This window comes from Furipterus horrens, unplaced genomic scaffold (assembly GCF_987537825.1).
Source record: "Furipterus horrens unplaced genomic scaffold, mFurHor1.1.pri manual_scaffold_1, whole genome shotgun sequence".
Classification (NCBI taxonomy): Eukaryota; Metazoa; Chordata; class Mammalia; order Chiroptera; family Furipteridae; genus Furipterus; species Furipterus horrens.
Window position 1 is genome coordinate 112,552,099 of NW_028327171.1, and position 24,524 is coordinate 112,576,622.

At 32.5% G+C, this 24,524-nt stretch overlaps 1 protein-coding gene across 4 annotated transcripts in view; it reads left to right on the forward strand.

Moving 5' to 3' along the window:
• The window catches only part of ACAP2 (ArfGAP with coiled-coil, ankyrin repeat and PH domains 2), a 143,894-nt gene that overhangs the window by 68,150 nt on the left and 51,220 nt on the right, over positions 1-24,524 (forward strand). For 3 of the 4 annotated variants that reach the window (XM_090278657.1, XM_090278664.1, XM_090278673.1), the window contains exons 3-7: positions 940-1,059; positions 1,844-1,897; positions 14,853-14,911; positions 16,483-16,666; positions 20,304-20,348. In XM_090278657.1, the coding sequence (XP_090134783.1) occupies positions 940-1,059; positions 1,844-1,897; positions 14,853-14,911; positions 16,483-16,666; positions 20,304-20,348 (462 nt within the window). Of the gene's footprint in view, positions 1-939; positions 1,060-1,843; positions 1,898-14,852; positions 14,912-16,482; positions 16,667-20,303; positions 20,349-24,524 lie in introns of those variants that run through there. The other variant, XM_090278647.1, reaches the window with a different exon arrangement.

The following is a 24,524-nucleotide window of genomic DNA, read 5'->3' on the forward strand; positions in this document are numbered from 1 at the left end:
CTCAGTACCCTTCCCTCTTTCACCTATGGCTCCACTTTTGTCTTTTATACCTGTCATTCACCCCAACATTTTGTTTGTTTAAAGAAAATGTTCTGTATCTGAATGGGAGGGAGGAAGGGAGGGAAGAAGAGAAGGAAGGAGAGAGGAAGGAAGGGAGAGAGGGAGGGAGGAAGGGGAGAAAGAAAGGGAGAAAAGAGAAGGAAAGGGAAGGGAAAGGAAAGGAAGGAAAGTAATTTTACAACTAACTAATTTGTAAAATTATTTTCAACCTGATGTAATGCTTTTCTGTTTCAGCTTGTGAAGCTTTGTATTGTGATGATTGATACTGGAAAAGCCTTTAGTGTTGCAAATAACCATGAAGGGAAGGGAAGGGAAGGGAAGGGGAGGGGAGGGGAGGGGAGGGGAGGGGAGGGGAGGGGAAGGGAGGGGAGGGGAGGGGAAAGAAAGGGGAAGGGAAGAGAAGGGAAAAGAAAGGGAAAGGGAAGAGAAGGGAGGGGTAGGAGAAGGGAAAGGGGTTCAGTTCTAAATCTTGCACAATGCCCAGAACCCAGAACAATTGACATTGGAAAAATATGGTTGACTAATTAATTTGGACATCTGCTTTGACAGACTGATAGTGAAATGACCAGCAGTTCTAACTCAGCATACCAGTTTACTTCCCTTTCTTCCAAGATACCATGGTTTTTAAAAAATTTTTGATTAACTTTTATCATACTGCTTGCTCTGCCTGAAGTTCCCTTTTCTTTCTTCAAAGAGGTGTTTTTATGGAGTTAATTCATGGGATTGAATTTGACTTGATAAAATGAATTTTTGTTGGCATCAGACAACCTCTGGGTCCTGAAAAGTCAGCTTTTTGGTATAATTCTCCTATGAATTGCTTGTGCAACTAAGTAACTTGTAAAATTATTTTCAACCTGATGTAATGCTTTTCTGTTTCAGCTTGTGAAGCTTTGTATTGTGATGATTGATACTGGAAAAGCCTTTTGTGCTGCAAATAAACAGTTCATGAATGGGATTCGAGATTTGGCACAATATTCTAGTAATGATGCTGTAGTTGAGGTTAGTATTTTAAAATTAGTTAAAATGATAAATGCAACAAGACATCAATCAATTATGCATTCATTTGCCTTAGAGTTATAGTGATCCTTAAAATTAGAAGTTGAAAAGCTGTCACCCATTGGCACTATCTTATATAATTCTGTTTTCTTGGATGGTTATTAATTGATGGTTGATTTACATTGTGAGTATAAGTTTACTTACTGCTCAGTGAGCAGAAACATTTTCAAGAAGACTTGAGCAGGAAGAGCAGGATCTTGCTTAAGTAGCTTCTTATAGAGGAAAGCAGAGCATTAACCTAAGAATAGTATCTGACTGTATGTATGGGGTCGCTGCATAAGAAAGTTTTGGTCGGCTACCTATGCTAGGTTGGCCTAGACCCCTTTTGCTATTTGTGGTATTATGACATTGCTTCCATGAGGAAAAATAATAGGTGAAGAAATGTGTATAGTTTCATGATTATTTCATCTGCAGATGCCTCCATGGGCATAGTCTTGATACATTCAGTTTAACTTTTAGGTTTATATACGCTATTCCTATATGTTAGCATAAATCTATTGGTAGGGCATTACTAATTCTTTGACTATTCTATGGTTTTATGTTACTACATGGAGACATAACCTCTGCAGAGCATGACCATGAGGTAGTGAGATTGTCCTTAGAAGTAAATATTATTGTTTACAATGTAACTTGGTCTTTCCCTCAGAAATGCCAAAGTAACATTTTGTGGCCTGTTTTAGTGGCTCCTAACATGACTTGGTTTTTTCTTTTGATTTCTTTCTCATAGACAAGTTTGACCAAGTTTTCTGACAGCCTTCAAGAAATGATAAATTTTCATACAGTAAGTGTCAGTAAGTAAATATTACTATGACCATGTTCTTTTAGTACTTTTTTTAGTGGCAATATTTTATAAAATTACTTACGTTGGAATTCAGTGACTCTGAATTTGTCAACAGCTTTTTAGTTGAGTGTATCTAAAATGTGTGTGTGTGTGTGTGTGTGTGAGAGAGAGAGAGAGAGAGAGGATATATTTTATTTCCGATTCTAAAATACTGAACGTATATCAATGGAGTATACATCCATAAGCTGTCTTTCTTTTAAGTTGTACCTTTGTAAATTTTTATGCAATTATTTCAAGAATAAACAAGTAAAAGTCATTCTGAATTTAGTTACTTTGTATTTCTTTTAAGATACTTTCAAATATATCCCCTTTGAACATTGCCAATATTAAAAACTGCTATATTATTTGACATATTTATGTGTTCTTAATATCTGAGGACATTTTTCCTTCATGAATAAGGGATATAACTTTTGGAATGTCAGGAAATTCCTTTATAAATTTTTTAAAAGCTTACTGAAAATATGGTAGCTTATAAGCTATATACTTCTTAATTTTTTAAAAAAAGCTTAACATATATGGCTATTATACAATTATTCAGTGTTTCAAAATTTATTAGTAGCCGTCTATAACAAAAATATCAACACTTATGTTCCTTATAAAATCTGCTAAATTTTAGTTCTTAGTTAATTTGATTTTTCTTATTTTTTTATTATTTTGGGTCATTATATTAAGGCTGAAGTTATCTGATAATATTTGTTTTAATTGTAGTTCAAATTGTAGCTGTACCAAAATTAGCATGTACAAGTATCTGCTTCAGTTCCTCCTTTCAATTCTTTTGTTTATATATCTAAGTGAAGAGTTATGGTTCATATTTATCTTTTTGAGGAACTGTCAAGCTGTTTTCTACTGAGGTTGTACCATTATACATTCCAACCAGCAATGTGTGATTATTCCAATTTTCCACATCCTGTCAACACTTGTTAATTTTCTTTTTTTTTGATTATAGTCATCCTAGTATGTGTGAAGTGGAATCTCTTGTACACTTTGAGGTTTTAATTTGCATTTCCCTAAAGACTAATACAGTTGAGCTTTTTTTCATGTACTTATGGGCAGTTTGTATATGTTCTTCCACCACTGTTGCCATTGTTGTCTATCGAAGTCCTTTTTCCATTAAAATTTTTAAATTGAATTCTTTATATATTCCAGATATTAAACCTTAATCAGATATGCAATATTTATGTATTATGACATGTAAATATTTTCTCCCATTCTGTAGGTTGTCTCTTTACTTTTTGATAATGCCCTTTGTTTTACAGAAGTTTCAGTTTTCATGAAGTTTAGTTTATTTTTTTTCTTCTGTTGCTCCTGATTTGGAATCTGTTGTTAAATCCCAGATCATGCTTTATTCCTTTGTTTTCTTCTAAGAGTTTTTTGGTTTTAGCCCTAATATTTTGCACCAGTTTGTTTTTAATGATTTCATACTAGTTCTTGTTTTGCCTTCCAGTGAACTTAGTGCCAGTGTATGGTATATTTGATTTCTCTTGAAAGCAAGTGATCTTTGGATTCCAACTTCTTAAAAAGTAAATAGTAAGCATTTTTTTTTTTGTTAAAAGTTACCGATTTTAAATTAACATAATAGGTTAAATGTTTTCTCCATAATATATTGTCCTTTGTAATAGTCCTGTTTCTGATATTTTCTTTAAATCAGTGAGTCATATGTTTTTGTTTTATATAAGAATACCTTGGGTTTTTTTTTATGGTTTTATATGTAAAGAGTTATGGTTATGATAAATTTTGGTAAATGTTTAAATGTATGTTGGAAGCTTGTCAAGAAATTTTACTTTAAAATATTTTATGAATCACTTTCTTAGAGTACATTAAATCTTCAAAAAATCAGGCGTGTTTAAAGCAAGGTATATAAATATGGTTTGCTTCAAGAGGATGGAGATTGGTCTTGTAGTTCCAGAGCTGTTAATGTGCACCCAGTTTCCCGAAATGATTCCAATAATGTGTGCATGTGTGTTTTCTTTTCTAAAATTGAAAGCAATTGGCATTCTTGACTTTAACATTGTTTTAAAATGAACCAGATTTAGACAGAGACAACTTAGATTGAGCTTAGGCTCTACTGTTATTAGCTGAGTAATTCTGGTCAATTTACTTATAATCACTTAAATTTTTCAGTTTAATGTTCTTTAAGAAGGGAATAATGGAATTTGCCATGCCTATATGTAAGGGTGTTGCGAGGAACAAAACTGTGTGAAAGTGGACTCTGGAGACTGATATTTCTTCCTATCTTATATCTGCCAACATCCATTCAGGGGACTAAAGACCACTTAGGGTATTTCTGATAGAAATTGGTCACAAAAGTGTTGGAAGGGTTGAAGGAATATAAAAAGCCAAGGTAATGCTACCTTGAGATTGGTAAATATGGGAAGTAGCTAATGCCTCCAGTACTGGAGAAACAAAAGCGAAAGTGGTGTTACCAGAGGCCCTAAGTATTGAAAATACTGCTATTGTTACCTAGCCAAAATACCAGGAGCTTGCCTTTGCTGCTCTTACAGCCAAGGAGCAGTCCTATTGACCCTTCCCCGACTGGTCACCAGTGCTGCTGAAGGTTGGAGTAGCTCACAGTTGCCCACTGAGGGTTGTGTCAGAACAGAAGCAGGAAAGGAAGTGGCTTCTCCTTATCTCTTGCCTCTCAATCTAACATTGGCACCCATTGACAAAACTAAACCTCTTAGTTTGCAGCAGGATCTAGGAAGTAGACTACAGATTTCTAGCTCTTTGGAGGCTTTCTAACATTTTACCCTGCCACGCACACACACACACATATCATATATATATATGGCCTGTTTCTTAAATATATGTACTTAATTTATTGTCTGTTCTTCTAAGTTCCGTGACTTCAGGCACTTTGTTATGTTTATCTCCGCTACTCCCACCTAGAAGAGTTCTTGGTAGAAAGGAGTTACTCATGGCAAGGTTAGGGAGACTGAGATTATGAATTTGTGAAAACTCTTAAATGTTTTTATAGTCATTAAATGAATAAAGATGTGTTAAAGAAGTGGCAAAGTGTATCACATAGACAATTAAGAGTATTTAATATTCTTTTAATTTTTCTTTTACTGCTCCTTGTACTGGAAAAAGTTCAAGATCTCTAGTTTGACTGTAAAATTTATGTTCTTTTAAAAACATAATTTGCATACTAAGAGGAGATCTCTATTTGTCTGCCTCAAGGTCTGAAAGCTGTAAGTTGGTGAACTTGTGTGTGTTTACATATATAATTACATATATGTGTATATAGAGAACTGTTTGTCTGATATTACCCGCAGATGATCCTGTGCCTTTTTTCAGTTGGTTATTAAGGTTGATTGCTCTATAATTTAGTTGTAATTCCCGTTTGTTCCTGGGAAGAGGTGAGTATATAACTTCCATTTACTCCGGTGCCATATTGGATCATCTGTCCTGCACCTTTCTAATTTTATTACTTTTTTTTTTAACAGCATCTCAGAAATTTTCTTTTAAAAGATATAAGTATGAAATTGCTAGACCTTGGTTTATTTTCTTCTAATTTTCTTTCCTTTTATGGTTGCTACACTATCTGCTTTACCTGGTCTGTTTTTTGTTAACAGATACTTCAGTTTTTTTCCAGGAGGAGTAACTTGTGTGTACTTGAATCAGAATTCTTATATTTGAGGGATGACACATATTTATTGTTATATCTTCAATACTTACATAATTCTTATCCTGAGGAAGTCATTTAATTTTTCTAAGCTTTACATTCTTCCTCTGTAAAATAAAGATACTTTACTACATGACATTTAATTATAAAAATTTTATGATTATAAAGTATTATTTATTATAAAATTTAAGTATGAGCTCAGAGCCATTTATTAAAATGTGGGAAAAACCTAGTTATATAAAATGCTGTATTTTAGTATCATTCTCTACAATGAAATTTTAATTACATAGCATTACAGTGTAAAGAAGGCTTTATAGGATAAGACAAACTTCTTTGTAAAAAGTAATTAATCACTGGAGTTTGCTTTATATTCTGTAGCAGAATTCATAACACTTAGGTTTTGGTGTATTAGTTTGTGTCAGGATAGCGGGTACGCTGTTCTAGAGATGTCATTTTTTTAATAACTGTGGACTTAAATAGATGTTTGATATAGAAGAACCATTTGGGTGATTAGCCAAGTGAGATTAAACATAGATTGGGATTAGATTAGTCATTTTAAAAATAAATTATTTGTATTCTTTTGTGATTTATTTCTTCTATAAAAGTTTATAATACTGTTCCTTATTCCTTATAGAATGAGAACTTCCTAGGATTACTCTTTAACTCATATATCTTTATTAGATGCCAACTCATGCCTTTTCCAGAGCAGGTCACATTCTGCTAAGTACTAGAGTTGATTTAAATCTGATTTGTGTTCCTGGAACATAATTTCTGTAACCTCACTGATGACTCTTGGATTCTAATATGCTGTTGGTACAAAGAACTTGGAATATTTGTTTATTATCTTTGCCGAGTGAAGCTTAAAGTTGAATTGCTGGTTACATTCTGTGAAACTGTTTGACCCTTTTTGTCTTTTTTTTTGTGTGTGCGATTTTCTGTATTATAGCCATTCTTTCATTCAGCCAGCAATGGTTATATGTAGTGAAACTACTACAGTAGTTCAGTGTTTCCCAACTGCTATCATCTCATGGCACAGATAAAAACTATGGGATATTTGTATGGCACACTGCAGGAAACTGCAGGGGGACATGAGGGTTTCATGTCCTGTCTGGGTGTTGGTGAAAAATGTTTACATTTCTTTTTTACAGACTTAAGTTAAAATAATAAATTTAATTAATATTTAATAAATGATTTCTTTTTTACCAAGTTATATTCAAATAAAACAGTGTTAGGAAAGATATTACATATTGACAATAATAATTCCATGAAAAAGAACACCAGTTAAGTAAACTATCTTTTAAAAGTCAGTAACTGGCATTAAACAAATTTTTACACTGAGAATTGTTCCTCCTAAACTTTTGAATTCTACTTTTAACTTAAAAACTTAGGCAAAATTTCTTCCTTTGGACAGCTTGTACACTTTTATATGAAACAGCGGAGTGATATTCTCATATAATTTCTTTACTAAAAGCTGAAAAGATGAAAACAAACATTTTGAATATATTTTTAGATTCATGCATCATTTTGATAACATTTGGAATTCGTATCTGCATAGTCTTTTACATATGAAAGATCCTTTGTGAAACAATGTATTACTAGATCTTCAGACTTTTCCAAATGAATCCTTAATGTAAATTAACATCTTGCTGTCATTGGGGCTGCACTATCAAAATGCTAAATTACATTGTTCTCATAGTATCTTTTTGTTTGTTTTAAAGTTTTCTCATAGCATTTTGAGCAGTGGTTCTCAACCTTCCTAATGCCGCGACCCTTTAATACAGCTCCTCATGTTGTGATGATCCCCAACCATAAAATTATTTTTGTTGCTACTTCATAACTGTAATTTTGCTACTGTTATGAATCGTAATGTAAATATCTGATATGCAGGATGTATTTTGATTGTTACAAATTGAACATAATTAAAACATAGTGATTAATCACAAAAACAATATGTAATTATGTGTTTTCCAATGGTCTTAGGAAAATAACAGTAAAAAGCAAATGTTTAAATATTATGTGAAATAGTATATGTCTTAAGGTTTAGAAATTGTTTAATTTCCTACATTCTTAAGGTATTGTAAAATAAATTATATTGAAAGATTATAATATTAAGCATTTAGTAAATAAAATACGAAAAATAAATTTATTTTAGTAAATTCAATAAATATTACTCATACATGATCACAAAATCAAAATTTCAAAATATTTTTGAATCTACAAAGGCCTACGGTCCCATGTAAAATGACTTAATTATGTGCATTTAGTTTCATCTTCACAAATACATTTTTTAATAATTAAAAATAAAACATAATGAAATTTTATCAAGGTCAGACTTTGACTAAGTAACATCTAAAGCCAACAATAAATAAGTACCAATGAGTAACAGCCAAAAAAATAACAAAATTCATTATATTCTAATGGGAATAGCTTATAACAAATGATCATAATGTTAAGGAAACAACCATACATACCTACTTAAGTAGAGAAAATGTGAAAAATAAAAAGTTAATAGAAGTGGAAAATAAGAGCAAAAGAAAGATGAAATATTTGACAATGGGTACAAATCAAAGAAGTGATGGCAAATTATTGACTAAAATAGTTTTGGATGTTTCAAGTGGTAATGCCAGGGGAAAAGTTGTGTCATTTTGTTATTGTTGCTTTCTATCATTATTGATTATTTTACATTTATAAGACTAATATGTAAATGGAATCTTTTTGTCTTAATTCCTTTCAGTGTAATTATTTTGAGACTCAATTATGTTATCTATGTATCAATAGTTCACTTTTTTATTGCTTTATAGTACTGCATTATATGAATATATCACAGTTTGTTTATCCATTCACCTGGATTAAGTTATCTATTGCTATTAACAAAAGATATTAGCTTACAGTTTCTCAGCAGGAATTTCTTTTTTAAAGATTTTATTTATTTAGTTTTAGAGAGAGGGGAAGGAAGGGAGATACAGAGAGAGAGAAACATCAGTGTGATACAGTTGCCTCTTACACACCCACCCCCAACTGGGGAGCCAGCCCGCGATCCAGGCATGTGCTCTGACTGGGAATTGAACCAGAGAGCCTTTGGTTCACAGGCCAGCACGCAGTCCACTGAGCCACACCAGCCAGGGCTCGGCAGGACTTTTTATTGTTTATGAAGATGTTGGCTAGGACTGGTCATTTGAAAGCTTCAGAGGGAGTGGATGGAGGATCTAATTCTAAAAATTAGAGCTCATGTGTGGCTCCAGCTCTGTGTTTTTTTGTTTTTTTTTTTAAGATTTATTTTTACAAAGAGACTGGAGGGGAGGAAGAAAGAGAAACAATGATATGTGCTATACTCCCATCTGTTGCAGTTACCTCTCGCACGCCCCCGACTGGGGTAGGCAACCCAGGCATGTGCCCTAACCAGGAATCAAACAACAACCTTTTGGTTCCCAGGTCAGCGCTCAGTCCACTGACCTACACAAGGCAGGAGCAAGAAACTTCTTCATGGGTCTTTTTGAGTGTCCTTACTGGTTACTCCCAAACAAGTGATGCAAGAACATGGACAAGGAGAAAGCTGCAATACTTTTCATGACCTAGTCTTAGAAGTCACTCATTGTTACTTTATCCATATCGATATTTGTTAGAAGTCACTAAGATGAGCCCACTCTCAAGGGGTGAAGAATCGGGATCCACTTTTGAAAAGAAGAGTGTCAAAGAATTTGTGGACATATTTTAAAGCAACCACAATGAATGTTTGAGTGGTTTCCAAGTTTTGGGTATTACAAATAAAGCTGCTTATAAAATATATATGTAAACATCTGTATAGACATGCTTTTATTTGTTTTATGTAAAGAGTAGAACAGCTAGTTTGTAAGGTAGAATTATGTATAACTTTTTACAAAACTACTTATACAGCAAAAACTGAAACACTACTAAGAAATTACAAGAACAAGAATTTATTAATGTTTATAATAATCTTAATGTTTTTATATGTTAAATTCATAAAAAATTTAATTTTTATAAATAAACTAAAATAAGCTCCAAAATTTGGAATTGTTTTCCAAAGTGGATTGTACCATTTTCCACCAGCAATGTATGAGTGTTCTAGTTGCTTCATGTGATTGTCAACACTTGTTATGGTCACTCTTTTAAAATTTATTATGGTTTAAGTTTTCATTTTCTTAATAACTCACAATGCTGAGCATCTTTTCATGTGTTCATTTGCCATCTATGTATCTTCTTTGGTGAAATGTCAGATGTTTTGCCCATTAAAAAATTAGTTGTCTCATTATTATTTAGTTGTAAGAGTTCTTTCTGTGTTCCATATATGTCTTTTGTCAGATAAACATTTTGCAAGTATTTTCTCCCAGGCTTTGGCTTGTCTTTTTCATTTTTGTAGCACTATCTTTTGAAGAACAAAATCTTTATTCTTTTATAGTTTTCTTTTTGTGTTCTATTAAGAAATGTTTGCCAAAGCAAGTTCACCAAGATTTTATTCTATGTTTAGTTTAGATCTGCGACCCAATCCAAGTTAATGTTTGTATGTGTTGAATGGTAAGGGTCAAGGTTCATTTTTTTGGCATATACCTCTTCACTTGTTTGTTTCAGCACCATTTCTTTGAAAAAAATCTTTTCCATATTGGCACTTCTGTTTAAAAAAATTGATCATGGCCCTGGTTGTCGTTGCTCAGTGGATTGAGTGCCAGCCTGCAAACCAAAAGGTTGCTGGTTCGATTCCCAGTCAGGGCACGTGCCTGGGTTGCAGGCCAGGTCCCCAGGTGGGGGTGTGCAAGAGGCAACTGATTGTTTCTCTTGCACATGGATGTTTCTCTCCCTCTTGCTCCCTCTCTTCCCCTCTTTCTAAAAATAAGTAAAATATATATTTTTTAAATTGACCATGTGTGGGTCATTTCTGGACTCTTCTGTTTCATTGAGCTCTTTGCCTATCTTTATTTTAATACAACAACTACCTTGGGTATTGTAGCTTTCATAATGTCTTGAAATCAGGTAGTATAGGTATTCCAACTTTGTTCCTTTTTTTTCTTTTTGGTTTGGCTATTTTAGATCCTTTATATTTCCATATAAATTTCAGAATCAGATTTCCAACTTCTACATAAAACCATAGTGGGATTTGAAGCAGGATTGCATCAAATCAGAAATGAATTTGGTGAGAATTGACATCTTCCTAATATTGAATTTTCTAATCTGTAAACAAAGTATGTCTCTCTATTTAATTTTTCACTGTATGAGTTTTGCTTATCTTTAAAAGTGAAATTTATTCTTAAACATTTCCAGTTTTTTGTTGCTGTTGTAAATAGTATTCTTTCTAAAAGTTCATTTCTAATTGGTCATTGCTGGTATATAGTAACACCACAGATTTTTGTATATGACTTTGTTTTTGCAACCTTTCTAATAAATTTTTCTGTAGATTTTATAGTATTATCTACATGGTCAATCATGTAGCCTGTGTATAAAAACAATTTTACATCCTTCTGTTCTAACATGTCTGCTTTTTATTTTATTTTTCTTCCTTGATTGCATTGATAGGATTTCTAGTACAATATTGTGTAGAAGTGATGAGAACAGTCATCTTTGCCTTGTTCTTGATTCTCAGGGGAAAGTAGCTTTTCACCACTAAATATGATGTTAGTTGTAAGTTTTTCATATGTGCCATTTATTGAGTGAGGAAGTACCCTTCCCAGATTTCTAAGAATTTTTATTAGGAATGGATATCGTATTTTGTATAATGCTTTTTTTTCCCCATCCACTGATATGATCATGTAGTTTTTCTATTTTAGTCTGTTAACATGGTGAATTATATTTTTTGATTTTTGAATGTTAAATCAATCTTGCTTTCCTGGGATAAATCCCGAATGCTCATGATGTATTTTGCTTTTTATATATTGTTTTTCTATATCACTGTGTTATGTATTCTTAAGAATTATTTTGTAGCTTTTTTTAGAATGTCTTTGTCTGGTTTTGTCCCTCATAAGAAATTTCTCATGAATAGATTTTCTGATAGAACCAATTTTGGGGGAAGGGTTTGAGTAGGATTAGTATTTTTTTCTTCCTTCATGTTTGATAGAATTCACCAGTGAGGACACCTTTGTAAAGTTTTTTCTTAGAAGGGTTTAAAATGTTTTTTGAGGAGGAGTGACTTTTTCTGATTATTATTAGAAGTTGAGATACTTTACAATAAACATATATTCACCTGCTAGGTATATTTGCTTTATCATGTATCTATCCATTTATTCTCTCTTCTATCTATGCATCAATCTATCTGTTATAGATGTATTTCATTGTATATTTTACTTCTAAATACAGTACATTCCCATGCATCATTTGTTAGTTTAATATTTTTTAGTTTAAATTTTTTTGAGGTAAAATGTAAATATATTAAATGTGTGTCTTAAGTGTACCAATAATGAATTTTGATAAATGCATACCCTTGTGTAACTCAAATCTCTTTTAAGATAAAGATCATTAGTATTACCCAGAAAGTTTTCTCATACCTATTCTCGTACAGTTGCAACTCACACTCCTGAGGCAAGTACTGTTCTGTTTTTTTTCTAAAACTAGTTTTGCTTGTTTTATAATGTCATATAAATGGAATAATAGAGTATTCATGTGTGTGTGTATATGAGAGAGAGAGAGATCTTTCACTTGGCATACAAATTTTGAGATTGATTTATGTCATGTATCAGTAGTATAATTTAATTTCATTGAGGTCAGAGAACATCTTCGATATGATGACATACTCTTGCTTTATCCCCTATTATATGGTTAATTTTCATAAATGTTACTTGTATTTTATTCTCATTGGCTTTATGTTTCTTTATCTGTCCTTTCAGTCAACCTCATTAGTCTGCTGTTTGTTTAATTCTTTTAAAAATCTTGTGATTCGTGTGTACCCTGTTGTTGTTCATAGTTTAATGTTATCTTAAAATTTAAATATAACATTTGATTCCTGTGGTATACAGCTTCGAGTTTTGGCATGCATATAATTGGGTATGTATTCACAGTCAATATGCAGTTCCATTAACTAAAAATACCCCATAATACCCCATTGCCAGCCCTTCTTACCCTCTGCTACTGGAAGTTGCTAATTTGTTTTCAATCCCTATAGTGTTGCCTTTTCCTAAGTGTCATGTAAGTGGAATTATACATCTTGTAGCCTTTGAGTATGATTTATTTTACTTAGCAAAATGCATTGAGATTCATTTATGTTTTTGCACATATTCATAGTTGTGCCTTTTTTTAAAGTGTATTTTATTGATTATGTTGTTACAGTAGTTCCAATTTTTCCAGTTGTGCCTTTTTTTTGCTGAGTAGTATTTCATTGTATTGATGTAGCAGAATTTGTTTCTCCTAAGACATTTGGGTTGTTTCCAGTTTGGGGCAATTAGGAATGAAACTGCTATAAACATTGACACACAAGTTTTGTTGTGAACCTGAGTTTTCATTTCTCTTGGGCAGTACATAGAAGTGAGATTGCTAGGCTTTATGTAAGTGTAGTAGGCTTTAAACTATAGATTCTTTAATTCCATTTAGGTTATTGATTATTTTTCTTGAGTGAGCTATGGTAATTTTTGTCTTTCAAAGAAAGAACTTACTCATCTGTTGAATTTACAGCCATAAAATTCACTAACTCTTTTGGTTTTTCTTTCTAATATCTGTGGAATCTGTGGTAAAATTACTTCTCTTCTTGATATTTGAAATTTATGACTTCTTTTTTCCTGATCACTTTGGCTGGAGGTTAATTAATTTTATAGGTCATCTCAAAGAACTAAGCTTTGGTTTCATTGATCTTTGGCTGTTGATTTTGTTTTCTGTTTTGTTGACATCCACTTTGATTTTCATTATTTCCTTTCTTTAGAACATAATACAATTATTTTTTTCTCTTTGGAAGTACATAAATTGATGGATTTTGAAACCCCGAATTCAATATAACGTGTGTCTGTGTGTGTATGCGCGCGCGCATGTGTGTTGTATTTGGTTTTTAGGTGAGAACATGGGACTTTGCTAATACTAAGATTTCAGAAAGAACTAAATTAGTACTGTTTTTAACTAGTAGAAGGACACAGGCTTTTCTTTTTGTTTTGAATATTGATTTTTCTGCCTGTTCATCTGACATATGTTTCTAATTCTGAATGAAGTATATATATAAATTATGAAAGTACTTGGAATTCCCATGACTATCCCTGTGAAATTTACCACACATAGAGCTATCAAAGTTGAGTATGTGGAATCATTTAAGTGGGGCAAAATATTGTGAGGAATAAAATTCTCTTTTTGTCTCTAATCTTAGCAATTATTTAATCTAAAGAACTATACAGTGTTTACTTGAACTCAGTATATAAAGCATGTAAATCCCGAGGTCTTCCCAAATGACTATTAATTAAGATATATAAGGTAGTCATGGTGTTGTTTGCATTTGGTGTGCTTTGATATATGAGATTAAGAAATTTCTGTTGTGGTTGGAGTGAGATTTGTATTACTCTTAGGTTGTCTTTCAAAACCTGAATTAAAATCAAGGAAATAAATTGCTCTACTGTTTGAGCATTTTATTTAAATATTCTTAAATCATTTTTTTATTTTTTTTTAGATCTTATTTATTTTTCGAGAGAAGGTAAAGGAGGGAGAAAAAGAGGGAGAGTAACATTGATGTACAAGAAAAACATGGGTCAGTTCCCTTTCACATGTCCCCAACCAGGGACCCAGCCCACTACCCAGGCATGGGGGAATTGAACCCACAAACTTTCAGTTTGCAGGCCACCACTTAACCCACTGAGCCACACCTGCCAGGGCAATTTTTTAAAAATATTAAAGCAGATTTTTATTTCCTCTGTAAATAGAAGGGATTTTGTTTTTTAGACCAGGTGAAATTAGCTTGAAAACCAGTTTGTTTCTTTTTTAAATGCTGATTTCTTATGTAGTCTTAAGTACGAATTAAAAGTGTTATTAGAGCCCTGGCTGCTGTGGCTCAGTGGATTGAGCATTGGCCTGCGAGCCAAGTGTCGCTGGTTCGATTCCCAGTCGGCACATTACTAGGTTGCATGTCAGGTCCCCAGTTGGGGGCGTGAGTGAGAGGCAACCACACAGTGATGCTTCTCTCCCTCTCTTTCTCCTTTCCCCTCTCTCTAAAAATAAATAAATAAACAAAGAAATAAATTTAAAAAAATAAAAGTGTTATTAGAAATTGAAGTATTGATAGAGGAATGTGATAATTATAGAACTTCTTGAAAATTATTTATTTACTTTTCTAATTGCTTAATGTTACATTTTATCTTCTAGATCCTATTTGACCAAACTCAGAGATCAATTAAGGCACAGCTTCAGAACTTTGTTAAAGAGTAAGTCATTTGCAGTGAAGGAAAAACAAGCACAATTAGTTAATTATTACATCTGGGAGTTGCTGTCTTTGGAGAGAAATTATTGAACATGAATTGCAAAAATATTAGTTTTCTTTGTTTTGCTTTGCTTTGTGAGATGTATATTGCATTTTTCCCCCAGAATTATTCTTCAAAGTATCAGACTTAATGCCTTATAGTGAAGCATTTATACTATGAAATATGTGTCCAGGATACATAGCTAGAATTGTTTTAAATTTAGAAAACTTAAATAATCTAATAACCTTTCAAAACCAAAGCAAACCCCAAGAGTGGCTGAAATACTGTCAGTATAGGTGATGTTGTTTCATGACATTTTCTTTGAAGAGAAGAGAATATATAAGAATGATAAATGAAAAATGCATGCTTTTTGCTACATATGAGCCTTTTGTGTCACATTCATTACATTTCATATGTGAAATAAAATGAAACTAGAACTAAAAATGTATTGAACTGTCCCACATTAATAATTCAGATTTCCTCTTTTATTTCCTGACTGAGAATTTATAAAATTACGGATAAAGTTGATTGTAATGCAGTATTTAGGATAAATTATAGATGTTATAAGCTGTAAATAGTGGCAGATCACATGAATGTAATTAATGCACTGCTGTTTAGTCAGTTAGAATTGTTGTAGTGGAGGTGATGTCTTAAAGATCCTTTATAAACTACTTCATAATAAACTGATATTCAGAATGTCCTGAGAGAATGTATATGTGAAAGTTAGTAGCTTCTTACAAGAGTTCTTTCTTAGGTAAACTTTACTATTATTATTATTATTTTAAAATTGTTTGACTTCAAGTTATTTTGCCTACTTCTCTGATGTAAAAAGTAAAAGCAAGGTGATGTTATATACTTACCCAAGATCATTAATGAACCAAGGATTTCAGATTTTCAGACTATTGAAATGGATACTATTACCCTTTCTGGGTACAGGAGTTCCTTTAGAAAGCATTATGAGTTTGTGTTTTAAGAATATTCATATCCTTTGGACCAGTAGTTCCCTTCAACAAGAAATGAATGTTGTTTCTTAGTGTGGTCTGAGTCCACCCAAAGCAGTAAAATCAAGGGTGTATCTTAGAAAAACCTCCACAGGTTTCTAGGATTTATCCCAAAGACTAAAGAATTGTAATCTCTGGGAGAAGAGGAGCCTTAGAATTTGCATTTTTAACAAGGTCCTGTGATGATTCTTACACTGCTATTTAAAAATCATCTGTTTTAATAATGATACATGTCACTGAATTTGTCTTTAGGGGAAAAAGAATTAACTTTGCTTTTTATGTTTCTGTAATGTTAATTTGGATAATTTATTTTCACCTCAAATTTATAGCTTTAAGTAAGGAAATGTCAGGTGACTATGTTGGGAATTATATATAATAGAAAAGCAATGTATATTGTAGTTGGAAGAGCTATGGAGAGTCACTGCACAGCGAATCAAATAAATAGAGGAACATAAGAATTAAATGCTAAATGTTATTTTGCTAAAATTTTGGTCAGGAAAGTTTTATAAAAGTTGCACTACTTTTACTTTTTAGAGATCTTAGAAAATTCAAAGATGCCAAGAAGCAGTTTGAGAAAGTCAGCGAAGAGAAAGAAAACGCATTAGTAAAAAATGCTCAAGTGCAGAGAAACAAACAGCACGAAGTGGAAGAAGCCACAAACATCCTGACGGCAACAAGAAAGTGTTTCCGACACATAGCCCTTGACTATGTACTTCAGGTATATTTAGTGTGTATTTTCAAAAAGCGGTTGCTAAACATGTCATTATTTTTGAGTGATTTTCCTGAAAATAATTTATAATGGATTCTTTTTTAGTTTAAACTTAAACTGAAATTTTGTGAAAAATTGCACTTGCTTGTATATCTGTGTATGGAAACATAAGACTTTGATTAAGATTTCGCCCTCTTTTCAGTTCACATTATACATCCCGCCATTTTAGATGTTGTAAAAAGCATTTTTAATTGCTGTGTTTTATTTTTTAGAGTTGCTGTGTCAATTTAATTAAGATTTGATTTGTTTCCAGTTTTACTGGTAATAGTGAAAATGTAATTTTCAGTAATTTTAAATGATAATAAGATCTTTGCATATATCTTTCACCACATTTCTGATTGTTTCTTTAGAGTAGATTCTAGAGATACTGAAGCACACCATATTGCCAAAAGAAAAATAATTCTAGAAGTAGTGTTCTCATGTTTTGCATTAGGTGCTACTTTTTAAAACTAGAGGTCAGTGTTTGGTAAGTTGCCTGGTGATCTCTGGTCCAATGCATCATTGAAACCAATCTGATTTGAAGGTAACAGGTCTCTAAAGAAATTTGAGAGAAATGAAAAATGAAGGCACACATTATACATTATTTCACACGTATATTGTGTGTCCGTATATATAGACTATGAAGTTTAAAGCCTAGAAGTTTTAATACTTAGAGAATTATCTTTTTTGAATCTCCTTTTATAAAATAGCAATGAGTTCCCAGAGACTGTTGACTTAATGATGATCATACACTGTTTCTTAAAATAATACATAAATAACAGTATATAAGTTAGTGATTAAAAACTACTCAGATAACTTTGCAAAACAATAGAAAATGACTTTAAGAGTTTTTCTGTTAAGTTCTCTTTCAGTTAAGTGGGAAGTTAAATTTTAAAAATAAATAAACTCCCTTCATTAACTAAAGGTTTCTAGAACATAGTAGTCTGTGTTCCCTGTCTCCTGTTACCTGCCTCACATTCATACCACTTCTTGTGTTAGTATGAGTTCTCAGTCTTCCTACCCTGTTCCACTGACATGGCTCATGCTGAAGTGGTATTCATTAGATACATTTTAGTTTTTAACCAACCTGACTATCTTGTTTCACTGATAATGTAAGCCATACTCTTTTCTTGAAACATACTTTTGTCTTGATTTATCTCAAACCACTTTTAGGTCATCTTCTATTTATTTTCCATTTCCTCCACGGGCTTCTTTCCTTTGCCTGACTTTTCAATCTCTTTTTCCAGGTTTTGTGTTTGGTCCTATATTTTTCTGACTTCATCATTTTTCTGAGAGTTTCATCATGCTCCTTTGCCTGATTTATCGCCATAAAGAGATGACAAACTCTTTTTTCTTTTTCCAGAAGTATCTCATTCTTTTTGTGTCCAAAACTGAATTCTTCTTCCCAAACAGCTTATTTTTGTTCTTACCTAACTGAATGGCATCCAAAATGGGAGAATTATAGCAGATATTTTCCTCATCTTCAGCTGCTATATCTAAAAACCAAAACTGCCTTTAAAAGTTCTATGTACCTCTTAAATTTGTTCTTTCTTGCTCTTGCTATAGCCCTAATTGTTTCTTATCTAGAACATTAGGATGTTCTCATGTAGTTGGTGTTTCTTGCATTGCTTTTACCAGCTCCGTTACTGATTCGTTCTCTGTTCTGTGGTCAGAGCTATGCAGACTTCTCCAGACAAAATGAATCATTTTTAACTCTGCCTCCACTATGCTTCCATAATATTATCATAAACATTGCTGTTAGAGCACTTAACCCATTTATTGTAATTTATTTATATGTCTTTTCTATTACTAGATGTATCCCTTCCCTCTAGTATAGTGGTTGGAAAATAGATAATAAATGTTTCTTGCCAGAACGAATGGCCTAATTTTAAATTTAATTTGGGGAGGGGGATTCAGCTAAAATACTATTTTCAAACTTACATATTATGAATTACCCATTTCCTTTGGTGTCCATCCAATAGTTTTAAGTTGAGTCCCACCTTCCCAATAATTTTTAGTTTATTCGATTTTTCTGATGACAACTATTGTGTCATTTTATTATATGGCCAAACTATTTAATTTGGAGACTAGTAAGTCTGTTATGCTTTAGCTTCTCTAAGTATTTGAACTTACACCGACACGAAGGCACGCACGCAAAGTAAATTCTGTTTTTCATTGCCAGATGGGGAAAAAAACAAAACAAAGGTACTTTTAACATTTTCCAAATTTTGAATAATAGGTTATTTATAGCCTCTGCTTTTACTTAGAGCATGTGAAAGTTAATATTTTAGTTCTCAAAACTGAATAGGCCTTGAAAGACACAAGCAGAGGAAACTAGTGCTTAGTTAAGCAAAGTTATTTGTGCTTTTCTTTGTCTGTTCTTGTTTTTTTATCAGTGCTTTAAGATTATTTATAAATCAAAAACAAAATATTCAGTGAGAAGGACATACTAAAAAGCAGGTATTCTTTAAAACCTGTATTTTGACAATATTAACAAAAATAAGTGATTCTTTTAAGTAAACATTTTATTTTATTAAATTGATATACATGAGAGAAAAATAAGATGTTATGAATTTCTAGTGCTAAGAAAGATACCACAAAATACACATTTTATATTTTACTGATCTTTTTGTAAGTTTAGTCTAATTAAAATATTAATTTAAAATTTAAATCTATCAATTTATTTAACAAATATTTATTGAGTGCTTACTGTGTACCACTTGGAGAAAGCAGGAATAAGGCAAGGTCTTGATCTCACAAAGCTTACATTTTAGTTGAGGAAAACACATAAATTAGAAAATATAAGGTGGTTATGATTGCTATGAATAAAATTAATAGGGTTGCTGTGCTAGAGAGTGTATATGGGCCTACTTTAGACCTTGTGAAGAGATAGTATTTAAGCTAGGATTTGATTGGTAAGATATAGCCTTGTGTTCATCAGGGCAGAATATCATGACATAAAGTTGAACAACTAGTATGTAGGCATTGAGGTGGGAGTACTCTTGGGTTGATGTTGAACACAAGAAGGGGGAAAGTGGTAGAAAAGTAGGTTGGTGAGGTAGGCAGGTCCCAATCACAAAGGGCCTTTGAAGGCTGCAGTAGAGAGTTGGAAGGTTTTAAGCCAGAATGTAAATGATCTTACTTACATTTTAAAAGATCACTTTGGTTGCTGAGTCAAGAGTGGAAACACTCGTTCACAGACTAGGACTATTGGAAAAGTCCAGAAGAGATAAGGTGGTGGTTGATGGTAGTGGTGAAGTGAAGATGATTTGCATTAGAAAGTTGCATTAAATAAGGAGGATAGGAGAAAGATGAAATTCTAAGAAATTCAAATATCTGTCAAAGTGATAGTTTTAGCATTACAATATTATGATTTAAATTCAGTCATTTTTTTCTTTGAGATAAAAAATGGAGGAGTTTTATTGGTATTTTTGTCTTAACTGTTTTCACCAAAAGTAGGCCAAAGGATGAAAAACTTGAATTTTGTTTTTATTTACTTTTCTGAAAAAATGTTTAGCCATTAGAATTAGCAACTTTTACAATATTGCGTTATGGATTACTTTTTAAAATAATGTGTGGAAAATTAATGAAGTGTATTTTCCCTCAGATAAATGTCCTTCAATCAAAAAGAAGATCAGAAATCCTAAAATCAGTAAGATATTTATTAAAATGATGTTTTAAATATTTTAATATGAAACTACATGTACATATTTAAGTGTTTAAAGAAGCATGATATATATGTGTGTGTGTGCATACGTGTGTGTGGGTGGGTGTGTGCGTGCATGCATGTATGCATTGGGTTGGCCAAAAAGTCCGTTACGTATTTTCCATGCAATGGCTCTAGTAGTGCTTAGTTGTTTGGAACTTCAGTCGAAACAATTTTGTTAGATTGTATTGTGACAGCTGTATTGTGACAGTGTGGATTAAAAAATACATCATAACCAGTGAATTTTTGTGCAGCCATTTTATTTTATTTTATTTCTTTAAAAAATTTTTTTTCTTTACTTTTAGAGGAAGGGGAAGGAAGAGAGAAAGAGAGGGAGAAAAACATCAATGTGTGGTTGCCTCTCGCATGCCCCCAACCAGAGGCCCAGCCTGCAACCCAGGCCTGTGTCCTGACTGGGAATTGAACCGGCACCCTCTCGATTCACAGGCCGGCACTCAATTCACTGAGACACACTAGCTAGGGCTGCAGCCATTTTAATATTGAAGATAGAAGAAGATACGCAACATTTTCGGTGTATTTTGCTTTATTATTTCAAGAAGGGCAAAAATGCAACTAAAAATGCAAGAAGATTTGTGCAGTGTATGGAGAAGGTGCTGTGACTGATCGAATGTGTCAAAAGTGGTTTGCAAAGTTTCTTGGTACTGTTGACATTTTGGCCAAATAATTCTTTGCTGTGAGGCTGCTTATGTATTGGAAGATATTTAGCAGCACCCCTGGCCTCATCCACTAGAAGCCAGTAGTGGAACATAGCCAAATACTCAAAATATCCAAATCAATAGTTATTGGTGAAATGAAAAATATGTCTTTTATTTTATGGAGAAAACATAACGGACTTTTTGGCCAACCCCAATATATGTTTGTGTATACATATTTATTTATTCCAGGTTCATAATTTATCTTACTTTTTACTTGTCTTTTTGTACTAATTATATATATCACCCACTTTTTTTGTCTCCTTCATCTTATAGTTATTTATGTGTACCTCATCTCTTAATATACTGATCTTCTTAAATCAGACACACCAATATTTGAGATTGAGAGCATCCATAGTCAGCATTTAGAGAATTTTTTCCCCTTAGGTTGCTGATGACGTATAATCAGCCATTAGGTTTGTTTTTTGGTGTGCAGTTAGAAAACAAATGGGATGAAATTTGAGGATCCCTTTTTTTCCTTAGCTTTTACACCCATGTTGACACTGATATTTTCCCCTGCTATTTTTTGTTTTAAAGTTTATAAGGAAGTGGACAGGAAATGGTAGTGATATGACATTACACTCATATTTTGAAAAACTTAGAAGTAATTTTTCCTCTCTGATGCTTTTTTAATTTTTTTGAAAGGATACATTTGAATTGCTCTTCATCCTTGTCCCTTCCTAGCTTTTCCCTAAATTTTGTGTTTCTATATTTGGTATTTCTCATTGGATAAGTACATTTTACTTCCTGTTTACCTCCATTTCCAAGTTGAGAATCATGTTGTTAATTGTAAAAAATTGGAAAATAAAATGTATGAAGAAAAAAATAAAAATACTTATAAATCCTACTACCAAGGGAGAACCACTGTTAATATCTTGGTTTATATCTTTGTCTTATTTCTCTGTTTCTGTGGGTGGGTGTGTATGTATGTATATGTGAACATGCCTATGTACTTTTAAAAATTGTCTAATTTTTAAAAGAAAATAGAAATATTTTCTGTATACTGTTTTATAACTTCATTTTTAAGATTTTATTCATTTTTTTTTCATTTTTTAGAGAGAGGGGAAACGAGGGAGATAGGGAGAGAAACATTGATGAGTTAGCTCTTGTGCACCCCCAGTCGGGGACCTGGCCCACAAAGCAGGAATGTGCCCTGGCTGGGGATTGAACGAGCGACCTTTCAGTTTGCAGGATGACACTCAACCCACTGAGCCACATCAGTCGGGTCCTTTTCTTCACTAATAAACTCCAAAATCATCGTGTGCTATTAAATATTTTTTATTTAATGATGACTTTTGTGGCCAGGTGAATATACGAGAGGTGGACAAACTTTTTTTGAAGGGCCGGGTAGTAAATATTTCAGGTTTTGTGGGCAATATAGTCTGTGTCACAACTACTTGACTGTGCTGTTATAATGAGAAGGCAGTCATACACAATATGTAAATGAATGACATGGCTGTGTTCCAACAAAATGTTTTATATGGACATGGGTATTTGAATTTTATATAATTTTCACACATCATGAACTTCATATCTTTTCATTTTCTATCGACCATTTCAAAATGTAAAAACCATTGTTAGCTCATAGGCCATTAAAATACAGGTGGTAGAGTTAGATATAGTTTGCTGGTCATAGGTTGCTGACCTTGAATATTCCATAAATTAACTTCACCCATTAATGGATTTTTAAGTAATTTCTGTGTTTTTGTTATTAAAGTATAGCATTATAATGAATTGTTCTAATGAGTAATATTATTTCTTTGGATAGATTAAGGCAAGAGATTACTTAGTCAAAGGGTATGAACATTTATAAAGACTTTTTAAAAATACTGTCAAATTTCAATGGTTAAACATTTCCGCTAGTAGTGTGTGCTGGTATATATTTTTCCACCTTTTACCAACACCAGGTATTAGTATCCCCCACTGTATCCACAAATGGGTAGATAATGAGATCTGATTGTTCAATTTGCACTTATTTTAATACAAATGAATTTCAACATTTTTTCCACTTTTTTTCTGTTGGAGTGTTCATCTTTTTCATACTGATTTGTAACATCTCTTAATGTATTAAGACTATTAACCCGTTGTCATGAGTTGTTTTCCTAGTTTACCATTTATTTTTTTTAATATGCTTATTATGTGTTTCGATGTACTGGTGTATTTTACATTTTTTATGTAGTTGTTGCTATTAATATCCCTTTTTTAAATATAATTTAGTGCCTTTTATTCATAAAGTTTATACAACCATCTTTATCTAATTCCAAAATAATCTTTTAGTGAGCTTTGTCTTTTTGTCTTTGTGTTTTATTTGATTTTTCTTTTTTAAAAACATTTCTTTTGAAAGATTCTAGAGTACTAAGGATCTTATGAACTGTTTTAGATTTCAGAGACTTAAACATGCCTCTTTTTGCTGAAAATAACATGGATGTTAGAGGACTCTTTTAATATAGTGATTGAATTGTTTAATTTCTTCTCATGTTCCAACTTCACTAATAAAAGTAGGGGTGCTTTTTCTCTCATGAATAGGAAAACTTGGGGAAAAATTCTCAACCCATTAATGACATTTTTTATTTTTGGAATGAATATAAAGCAACCTCCATAGCAAAATCTGTTGACTCATTATACTTTAGTGTCTTGAAAAAGAAAATGAGCGTCCCCTACTTTGGGTTGTGCTAGATGATCTACTAGGTTGTAAAGTATTTGTGATTGTTTTGAATGCTTATTTTTTCTTTTAATCTTTTAATGTCTTACTTGCAGTTTAAGGTTTTGCCAGTGAATTTGGTTCAAAGTCACATAGATATTTTGTGATGTACCTAGGAAGATGGTGAAGCTGTTGAAAACTAGATTCTTTGAACTATTACTGTGAAAATTTTGATCACCTGGATGTAGTTCAAACAACTAAAATTTGGGCATTGTAAAATTTTACACCATTTGGAAATTTCTTGTAAATATAATTTATTGTCACCCTGGCAGTTAGCTCAGTTGGTCAGAGCATTGCGTGATATGTCAGTGTTGTGGATTTGATCCTAATCAGGGCACATAAAAGAATCAGCCAGTGAATGCATTAATAAGTTGAACAACGATGTTTTTTTTTTCCTTTTCTCGCTTTCTGTCTCTCTCTCCTCTCTCTCTCAAGTCAATTTTAGAAATTTATTGTCATATTTGCAAATATTTCTAACATACTCTAGCAAGAAAAATGACTCAGCCATGGACAGGTGGCTCAGTTCGTTGGAGCATCATCCCATACACCAAAAGGCTGCAGGTTCAATTCCCAGTTGGGGGCGTATGAAAGATAATCAGTCAATGTTTCTCTCTCACTCCCTTCTGCTCTCCCTAAAATCAATAAAAACATATCCTTGAGTGAGGATTTAAAAAAAGAAATAAAAATGACTCAGTTTAATTTTAAATA